Genomic DNA, 10629 nt, shown 5'->3' with positions numbered 1-10629 from the left:
ACAGGTTCTGAGGCACTCTCTGGCCTGCTCTTCCATAGCTGTGCTATCTTGTCACTTCATAAAAATAGTCCCACAAGCTTCTTGGAGAGAGGGTGAGAGCTTCTTCTGTTGGGGGCCCTGTGACCAACATGCATGGTGAGGAGAGGCAGGTGTGAGTGGTGATACCCTGCTAAACCAAACCATAGCTCTCCCCCACGCCAGCCCTCCTCTTCAAGTGAAAACATACCAAACGACTCTGTTCAAAACAGTTTATTTTATTTTATTTTTTTTTTGTCAGACAAACACATTGATTTCTGGACCACAGTAGAGGATGGAAACCTTTCACAAACTTATTTATTTGAAAATACAAATATAAAATTATACTTTCCACATCTGTGATGTGAGAGACTGCCATCCACATAGTAATTTTTTACAACAGGGCTTTAAGAAAGCCACACACAAAGACCTGAAAGATGCTTGAGATATATATATATATAGATACATATATATGTATATATATAAAAAAAATACTCACTACCAAAGTTGTCATCAGTTTCATACTAAAGTATAAAAGTAAGGGTGAGGTCAGCCACAGTGCGAGGGAAAGTTTTATTTAGATACATTTATGTCCACATGAAACGCTTAGACTTGCATCCTATTACATATGGAATTCCGAGTTTACAACACACCATGAACGGCAGATTGGCTAGCCCACGCTACTCAAGAGGACACTCACAGATTCCACACGGGATGGTATAGTATGTATAGATACAGTAACAGAGCGCCTTCTAGGGAGGCTCTGGAACTTTTGTCTCTCAGTCCCCATTCCCTGCCCCCCTCACGCCCCTGCCTCCTGGAAATGAAATCCTGTTCGAGACAATACATTCTGATTATTTGATAGCTGAGTGTTTGGATTAAGGTTGTTTCCCCAAAGGGGTGGGTTTTATTCATATTTCTTTGTGTTTTCGTTGACTTACTTTTTTTTGGTTAAAAAAAAAGGAAGAAAACAAACATATTACAGTATTAAAGTATTGCTTAACATACAGCATCTCCTTGTGTAGTGTCTGTGCCCAGGACTGGGCTGAGCTGACTTCTGTTTCTTTTCTGCTTAGGGTGAGGATGGGGGAGCCTGCCAGTGTTCTCTCTTCAATGTGCTTGCCTGCATCTGTCCCTCTGCTGCCCCCACTGCCCCACCCGCTATTCCTTTGCTTTTGCCTTCCTTGGAAGGCAGCCCGGCTGATGAAGCACATCCAAGAAAAAAATTCTCCCCGCCCCGCCCACCCTGCAGTCTCCCTCTGTCCCTGCGTGCCACTCCCAACCAATAAAGAAGTATGAGTTAGTGTTTCTTTTGTAAACAATTTCATATGCAATATAATACAGAAAGCATGGCTGACCTTCAATAAAAAATGTAGTAAACTATATTGCTTTATTTCTGATTATGCTGCAGTGAGTGAATGGCAGAATGAAGCAGTGTGGTGGTGGTGGTGGTGGTGGAGGCTAAGTCCCTAGCCCTCGTTTGCACTAAAGATCAAAACAGGTTTTGTTTTTCTATTTGGAACCAAAACAAAAAAATTTTTTTTTCAAAATCCCCAAATGAAAAAGAAAAAAAAAAAGAAAAGAAACCCATAAAAAAAAAAAGAAAAAAAGAAACAGAACTGAAAACAAAAACTGAACACCTTTCAGGTCATTAGAACCAACAATTAATTGCCCAATGATTTTGATACTAGTCTAGCAAGATGTGTGTAACATTTACTGGCTGTGAATTGCTGTGCAGTGAAAGATCAATTGACAGCAATAGAGCCATGCTACCTTAAAGTCCAAGCTACGAGTTCAAATTAAGATGCAAGTTATGAAGGATAGAAACGCAAAGGCCTGTCGGGGTTTTGTTTGAATCAAGCCAATGAACGACTGGGATAGAGGTGAAAGGCTGTTTGGTTTTCCCAATGGGTGTGAGGAAGGCCACAAACCAGGTGTGTGAAAGCTCCTGGAGAGAGACGACCAAAAGCTTGGTCATCCCCGTCAGCTCCACGTCCAGGGAGAACCAGGAATGGGTCCAGGAGCTAATGCCACTCACTCTCCTCTGTATGTGAGGAGAGGAGTCCGGGGGGTCCCAGGCAGATGGATCTGGAAGCCACAAAGTCACCCGGTGGCTATTGTATGATTCTGGGGAAAAGCCATCAGCCAACAGGGTTTCTCCCCCAGGGAAGGCGAAAGGTGGTTCCCATGTTCGCCACTGAGCTTAACTGAAACAAAGACAAGGCTGAATATCAGTGCTAACATAATTTACAAAAATCTTTCATAATGGATTTCTAGATGAATGGGGGGTGCTAACGTGAACCTTAACCTAGGTAGCCACATTAAAACATGTCAGATTTCCACAAGATTTGTGCTATGGGCTACTGGGTCTCTTCAAAAGGTATTATAAACATCTAAAACATATTCACACAAATTATCAATTTCTTCTGAGCATTCTTAAAAAAATATTTTTTTTTCTCTTAGTAAAATCATTTTAATATACCATGCCTCCCTCTTTTAAAAAATAAATTAAAAAAATCCAGTTTTGCATATCTAGCATTAGCATTTAAGGTAGTATGGCACACCCCTTCACAGTTGGGGGGGGAGGTTTGGGAATCTACAAAACGCCGTTGAGTCTGCCGGCATTTGAACATCGTGAGACCTTGGGTTAGTTGAAACCACACCAGATCAGCAAAAATAAAATTAAAACTTGAAATTGAAACAAAAAGATTGAAAGAAAAAAACTGCCCCAAAATTATTAGCTTTTTTTTTTTTCATAAATAAGAGAAAGTTCTATCCTTACTGGTCCTAAATCTGAATAACTATGTCTAATTTTTTAAACCTTAATTACGTTATACCTATCAATATGTAATAGAAGAAAGAGGAGAAAAAAAGTCACTACACTAGTACCAGGACAGCACGCTTACAAGATAGCCATTTTATACATTATTAACAGACAGTGATCAACAAAGAGTCTTCTATGAGGTGATGGGGGATGCAGAGAAAGGCAGGGTAGTACAGTACATCACCGGCATGGACAAAATAGTAATTAAATTCCCTAGTCTAGACACTGAATTTCTGGGAATTTATTGTCTCTTTTTTTTCTTTGTGTTTTTTTTTTAAATAAAACTTCTATTTTGTTATTTTATTATTTGAACAAGTTTGGATATTTTAGAAGCGCCCAGCATTTTAATTAACCTGGTTGTTTGGAAATAAAAGAAAGAAAGGAAAACAAAAAACATATCACCAAACAACCTAACATTTTATTGGAAAAACAAAGAACATGATTTTTGTTTTAAGTGTTGTTGAATTAGAATTGAAAAAGGCTTTTTTTCTTTCTTTCGGAGTTAGCATTTTGGAGCCTTTTGTTTGAAGATGTATTTGCCCTACCATGTCTGTGAATGTCTACATTAGTCTACTTTGTTAGTAAAATTTATAAAAATAGGAGTGCAGCAGCTCTTTATAATAAATGTCGCATTCAGTGTCTCATACTGGCTGTGCCTTAAGTACCAAATTTATAAACGTAACAATTTAAAAAATATTAATAAAACGGCAATATCACATTTTAAAAAAGGAAAAAATATATATCCACACTACAATATGTTTTAATGCCATCTATTGAGTTGTACTTCTATAGTTGCTGTTGCCGACCTATTACCAATATTAAAAAAAAGTTAAATTAAAAAATATCCTTCATCATAAGTATCTTTCCCCAACCGAGGACCATATATTATAACAGCCAAATGTTAACATGTGCAAACAGGAAACTGTCAGTTTTTCCCACCAGTCACAGTGCAGCGATGTTTATACTTTTTTTATTTTTAAAATTCTGTGTACATCTACAATAAATTAAAAAAAAAATTCTTCCATAGCCTCTCTGGTGATACTTGCAGCACTGAGGTATTAAAAAAAATATATAAACCAAAAGGTTGCTTTCCTAATTTGTAAATAGAAAGTGAATGGAGAAAAGGTTTCATTAATGCAGGCTTATTCACTCCTGGCCCGAGGGCCCCAGAGCTGGGGGTGGGTGGGGGGCAGGGGGAGAAGAGAGGCAAAGTGTCCCAGGGACCTTTGGAGGTGCTGAAATGATTGGACAATAGAAAATGATCAAATATTTAAAAATTAAGACTGAAAAAGGGTGTCTCCCCACCCCTCCCTACCCAAGCCAGACAGATGTGCTTTGAAACTTTAAATATGTTAAATATTAAAATTGTAGCTTTGTTTTTAAAAAACGTCTTGGGAAAAGCGGTTTTTCATTATTTTAAATAAAAATCTAACTAGACGGTTAACATTTGAAGCTGTGCACAGACGAGAGGTTAATATGCTGGTATGACACTAATAGAGTTCTTAGGTCTATCACACAGACAAAAGGAGCTAAACAGTGTTCTAACTTTTCCCGGGGTCGTCCTGGCAGCTGGGTGTTCTTCCGTCTCAGTAACTCACTGGCGTCATGTTCCTTTCCCTCCTCCTTCCACAGAGCATCAAACTGCCTGGGACTGACTCCCTCACAAAAATATTTTTTGATTCTCTCTTTCTTAATAGTTTCTATGTAGTTCATGGAATTGTATTTACAACATTTCTTTTTTTAGAATTCACAATTTCAAAAAACCTTATAATATCACCTCTTTCAACAGAAAAAAAGCACTTATAGAAAAGGAGGACACTCGAAACATGGTCGTCCTTACCTTATTGCCGAAAATAGATATACTTAGGTTAACAAAGAGACATCACAAAAAAGAACTGCCATAGTCTGTTAATTAGCCTACTACATCTCACTTCTTATACAATGCAAAGTAGAAAGCTGATGCCCACCTCCCGCTCCACACTTCACAACGTCACTTCCGTGTGTGCTCAAGTTCCACCTGAAAATTCATACAGTCTCAGAATTGGTACCAAAATATTGAGAGTAATATTACCATCTCAGCATCCTTTTAAAAGTGAGAACAGAATCAAAACAAGCCAAAAAAAATTTTTTTTAAAGAAAAAAATAATACCTTAATATAACAATTATACTATGGTTAGCTTTTAACTAGATATTAAAGCTATATGACTACTGGACTACGTCAAAATCACCACTGAATGGGATTCAAAGAGATTTAAAAGGAGAAGGGGCAAGAGAGACGGGGAAGGGAAACCATCAAGAAAAACAAAAACAAAACAAAACCAAAATCATGGGTTATATACACATTTAAAAGCTGTTGTCTTATATTACAGCAGATTTGTGAGATGATGAGATGTAGTCAACCCTCGATCCGAAGTGAGCCATCTCTGGTTGGGATGGGGAGTGAGGCTGGTGGGGGTCCAGGTCTGATGACATCACCTAAACAAAGGGCCACTCAGAAACTTCGCCCAGTCTTGCCTGGACATCCAGGTATGCTCTGCAGGGTATAGAAGGTCGGGAATGGCCGGAAGAGAACATAAAAGTGGGGGATGGGAGGAGAAAGAAGAAGTGTCAGACAAGTACACCGCTTATTCCAACTTTTTAACTCGCGTTTTCGAAGTATGACTACACGGGGCTACAGAGCATGTTTGAAAATGGCCTGGCTAACAGCTTGCTGGGGGGCACACCTTGGGGAATCTGACATCTAAGCCATGCCTGAGGCTGGGGACAGGGCAGCTCGACAACTCAGGTGGCAGGTTTGATCCAGTACTGCAGAATTCCTGAGGTAGGCAGGAAATGTGGCCAGCAAAGGTGGTCACGCCGGGTTTTTGGCTAGATTGGTGAAGTGCACGTTGACCAGCAGTGCTTTTTCTGGTTAGACTTGTGCTTTCAAAGCTAAATGTTTAAAAAACTTCTGCCTTTATTAGATACCCATCAATGATTGTCAATAGCTGAAAATGCAAATCTCCACTAAGAAGAATCATATTGCATACCAAGGGCTCAAGGGCAGGGCACTTATTAAAACATTTCCACACCAAATAACCAGCTTTGGTTATAGGAAATAAAAACAGGTCCAGGAGTCACAGGCTTGCTGATTGAGTCTCCCTGAATTGACTCTGAACCTGAGCCCCTCATTTGCTGATGGCACTAAGTGTCTGATGGCACTAAAGTGTGTGTTTTGGCGCAGCTGTGTGACCCAATCGGCTCACTTAATCCGTTTTGGAGGGGGTGGGGTGGCTTGTTACCTCCACTCTCGGTTATCTTATCCTTCTGTGGAAACTGAATCCTAGAGTTGGATGGAGGATGGGCTGGCGGCAGCCTTGCTCCTCCCCCTACCCCATGGAAAGGCTGCAGTGGCCTTGGAGGACATGGGCTGTGGCCGAAGCCCTACACCACCCTCATTTTCCAGGGGAGGGAGGAAAGGAGCGCCGGCAGCCCCAGTGTATGGCCTACCAGGGATCTGCTGCACCTTGTGGTTGTTTAATCCCCTCATCTTCTGACTACAAATGGCTGGAGCCACCTTCAATCCCCAAAGCTCCTGGATCTCTCAGTTCGCCTTGCTCTCAGATCTCAGAGGAACCTTACATCCCCTTGGGCCCCAAACCCAGCTTAATTAGTAGTGAGTAGCTCTCCTTCAAACTGTTAGTGGCCTCTGGCTCTGGCCAGCAATGGCTGGGTCAGTGCTCTAAGGGAAGTGGAGGCGAGGGGTGGGAGGAATCCACACATGGGTTTATTTGGTTAAAAGAGGCGGTTGCGTTAGTTGAGGTGATTCCTTAGCAGCAACGTTAGAGAAATCCAAAAGAGATTTACGGAACTCAACTCAACTTGGTCCCCCAACTGGGCCCACTCTACAGCATCCTGGCTGACTTGGGGGTCTGAAGCGACCCCCTCTACAAGAGGGGCATCTTATGAACTGCAAACCAAAGTGGCAAATCCATCTCCAGCCTGGCTTCTCCTACGTTCCAACTCCAAGAGAAACAGGCGCTCAAGTCCTAGCTGGAATTTTCTGAGTGGGACCCATTCCCAGGCTTCCACAGTCACCCTCTTTCTTCCAAAGAGATAGAGCCATGTTTCAACCCCCAAGCTAATGTGCTAACACAGTACACATTTAGCTTCCGCAAGAGAACCCCTCTGGCTTCCTGGTGCTCTTCCCAAGAATGACAGATATTAATTTTCAAACGAAACAAGAGGCTCCCTCACCGACTGCCCCAACCTCCCTCTCCTCCACTCCACCCCTTCCATAGCCCCATCAAAGTGATTTTAAAAAATGTTTAATTAACTTGAGCTCAGTTTAAAAGGTTAGGAAACTGGCAGGGATCCAAATCCGTGTTACGCAGGTGATATCGTTAATTTAATTTGCTTTTCGAGCGGTAATCTGGGTAATTACTCAGTAGTTACAGGCAAAAATGTTTTCTTTCCACTAAAAGATGGAGTCTGGCTGTTTGACTGCAGGAACCCCATTGGCTGAGGCCAGGGAGCTCCAGGGAGCCGAAAAGGCCCAGCAGCCCACAAGGTCAGCTCACAGAACCGTGGGGGGAGGCCTGGCAGACGCCCAGTGCTTCCCTGCCTCCGTCCCCCTGGGACTGGCACAGCACGCGATCTCCTTCCAGTTTCCCACACTCTTGATTGTATTTCAAGACAAAGAAAGATGAGGGGTGGGGAAGATAAAGAAAACGAATCAAAAGAACCCAATCGAGACAAAAAAAGACAGTAAAGAAAAAAAAAGTGTGTGTGTGTGGGGGTCATGATTAAAGCTGGAGAAAGGGATGAGAAATTAAAAGACTGGATGGTTTTGCCCCCACCCCCCTGAGAAGGGGTCCAGATAGAGGAGATAGGTGTTGACGCAATGAGACCAGGGCTCGTGCGTACTTGCATGCCCAGTGCACATACATGTACGGACACGCCCGGCACAGCGGAGACACATGGCAGAGAAGGTAATACCTCAGAGTGAGATGGCAACGAAAGCACCTGCTCAATGGTATCCATTTGTAAAGGCCGTTGCAATCAAAGGTCCCTAAAATTGCACAATTGTTAAGGTCATCAGCACGCTATACATGGGAACAGATTGTCATATTCTGGGAAAGGAAATTATGTCTAGGACTAGACTGTGGTTGCCAGCATGAATATGTAATTCTGAGACACCGTGCCATCGGGGGCCAGGATGACAATCCTCCCCAGCTCCAACCCCTCCAGCCCCCACTCCCCACTCCCCACCCCAAGCCTGTCTTCGTACCCAGGGGAGAATCGAGAGCCAGATTCAGAGGAGTAGGTGGGTGATGGGAAAGGGACGCTTATGCCCAAAATGAGGGGCACCGGTGCCCTGCACCCTGGAGAGCAAAGATCACAGTGTCTCTGTCCACAGTCCCAGTGGCTCCAGCTGGGGAGAAAGCAAGCCCTGTGCAGACAGAACGTGATGCTGTGTGGTTATTTCTGAAAACCATCACAGCACATAGGTAAAGACAGCCAGGTTTTTCAAGAACAAACAGGGCCTGTGCTTGTGGGTGCTGACAATGGAAATGAATTGTGTTCTACGTGGTGATAGACGGTCTCCCAAACTGATGCAGCTCTTAGCTGAATAATAACACTCTGGATTTGGTACTACAGCTGATGTGAGGGGATTTGACTCATCAGACTACTGACTTAAGTGATATTGGCTTGGGAGTGGAATTGAACAAGGACCCAGAATGCACAGGCCAGGGCTGGCAGGAGTAAGTGTTTGTGTGTGTGTGTGTGTGTGTGTGTGTGTGTGTGAGAGAGAGAGAGAGAGAGAGAGAGAGAGAGACCCACATGCCATTGGCCAGAACTCAGTCGCGTGGCCTCACCTAACCACAAAGGAGGTTGGGAAATGAAGTACAGCTGTGAGCCCAGGTGGAACANGAGAGAGAGAGGAGAGATTGTGTGTGTATATGTAAGAGAAAAGTGTACGTGAGAGATTGTGTGTGCATGTGTGAGAGAAAGTGTGCATGTGTGTGTGTGTGAGGCTGTGAGTGTGTGGCTTCCAACTCCAGAGGCAGGGAACTACCCATACTGGTGCTTTGTTCTCCCCAGCGCAGTAGCCCCTGAGACACGGCTCTTCTGACAGGGACAAGACCTGGGACAGCAGACACTCCCATCTTAGCTCAAAGCCAAACTGCCTCCAAAATGCTGAGGTTGGTTGGCCAGGGCAGAGGTTGGCTGATTTTCTGTTTCCCAAATGGAAGGGACAGCGAGCGAGTGGGCTCAGGCACATTCATGCTCACACACACCGGGAAGGGAAAGAACAATACAATCTGAAAACAGCATGCAAATCTGTTAAGCAAATTTCCATGGCCTGGATTAGTCAGATTATAGAACCACAGAGCATTACAAATATCAAATGCATCTGGCCTTGGGGCAGGGCACAGCTAAAGAACGCAAATGGGAACTTACTTGGAACCTGGAAACCGTAAGAAACATTAGCAAAGGAAACCTCCTGGGGAGGGCTGGCAACCCGCACTGCGTCCCAGGCACCAGCACTGCCACTGGATTTTAGGCCAGGGGACTCAAACGACTAAGGTGGCTGCCCTGGGGTGGGGAGACTGGCAGCTCTGAGGTCCCAGCCTCAGAAGTGACAGTCTCAGAAGGCAGCGTCTATCAAGGGTCAGGGGCTGATACTGAGGACCTACTGTGTGCCAGCAGGTGACGCATCGTATTTCCACGAACTCTCACTGTCTTTTGAGGGAGGCACACTTATGTTCATTTTGCAGCCAGGGAAGTGATGGGTTATATAAGTGGCTCAAGGTTGCATGGGCTGAAGGTGATGGCAGTGGTGCTCTGAACCTGACCTTCTCTCGCTCCTTCCACTCCATCACATGCCCTGGCCCACAGGTGCTTGGGTAACATTTAAACGGAGGAGCTTCAGCTCTAGGTGTCCGCTGTGACGTGGATGGGGACCCACCGCCCTCTCCTTGGCTCCCAACTCTGGGCTTTCCCAGTACGCTCTCCCCATGATAAGTCATGGGAGATGGGCAGGGAGGAGGGGGCAGGAGGACAGGAGAAGGCAGATACTTACAGCTATGCCGTGGCCAAAGCCGGAGCCCGGCTGTGGGCTGGCTGCACTTATGTAATTCCCCACTCCGGAGTCCTGGCTGGCAGGGCCGTAGAGATCGGCGACAGGTCCTGGGCTGTTGGCCCCCGGGAAGCCTCCGGGCCGCGCCGGGTTGGAGCCTGCCGGGGAAGCGGGCGCGCCAAAATTCGGTTGAGCACTGTAGCTATTCAGGACTGGTGTGCAGAGAATAGAGCTGGGTATGAGGCCAGAAGCCAGGCATGCACCGGTCATTACAAGCCAAACACTCGAGAAAAAAACAGCTGAGGCCCAACTTCTAACACTCAACCAAGGCCATGCGAAAACATCAGCAGGGACTCAAGAATACTCAGCCCAGGCTACTACTAAGAAGCTCGGAGCTCCAAAAATATAGAGAATAAAAAAACGATCATTCAACACACTACGGCAACCAACCGGAGGTGCTTCACTGCCCACCAAATTATCACAATAGAAATAGAGATATATATGGAAGAGAGAGAGAGAAAGAGAGAGGTGTTTTTTTTTTTTTTCACATCTGAATTGATGCTCATGCAGTCTTGTCTAGGTCTGGGCACGTTGAGACAGCATTCACATCCCATGCAAACTACAAAGGAACTAGTTTTAGACTACACATTGTGTTAATATTGATATTAAAACGTGACAGGAAACAAAGCAATTTGTGTCTAGGAAAAAAAATCTTTGGGGAGGGGAT

The 10629-nt window shown here is 44.4% G+C and overlaps 1 protein-coding gene across 9 annotated transcripts in view; it reads right to left on the bottom strand.

Annotated features, from left to right (window-relative positions):
• Positions 1–234: 234 nt before the first annotated feature.
• MSI2 (musashi RNA binding protein 2) overlaps positions 235–10629 on the bottom strand; it is a 400159-nt gene continuing 389764 nt past the window's right edge. For 2 of the 9 annotated variants that reach the window (XM_019636615.1, XM_019636617.1), the window contains 3 exons: positions 9906–10114; positions 7817–7889; positions 316–5372 (listed from right to left, as the gene is read on the bottom strand). In XM_019636615.1, coding sequence (XP_019492160.1) covers positions 7848–7889; positions 9906–10114 — 251 coding nt within the window. In that variant the 3' untranslated portion in view covers positions 316–5372; positions 7817–7847. Of the gene's footprint in view, positions 5373–7816; positions 7890–9905; positions 10115–10629 lie in introns of those variants that run through there. The other 7 variants (XM_019636624.1, XM_019636625.1, XM_019636621.1 and 4 more) reach the window with 6 other exon arrangements.

Source organism: Hipposideros armiger, unplaced genomic scaffold (genome assembly GCF_001890085.2).
Source record: "Hipposideros armiger isolate ML-2016 unplaced genomic scaffold, ASM189008v1 scaffold_29, whole genome shotgun sequence".
Classification (NCBI taxonomy): Eukaryota; Metazoa; Chordata; class Mammalia; order Chiroptera; family Hipposideridae; genus Hipposideros; species Hipposideros armiger.
This window is presented reverse-complemented; position numbering and strand designations above follow the sequence as displayed.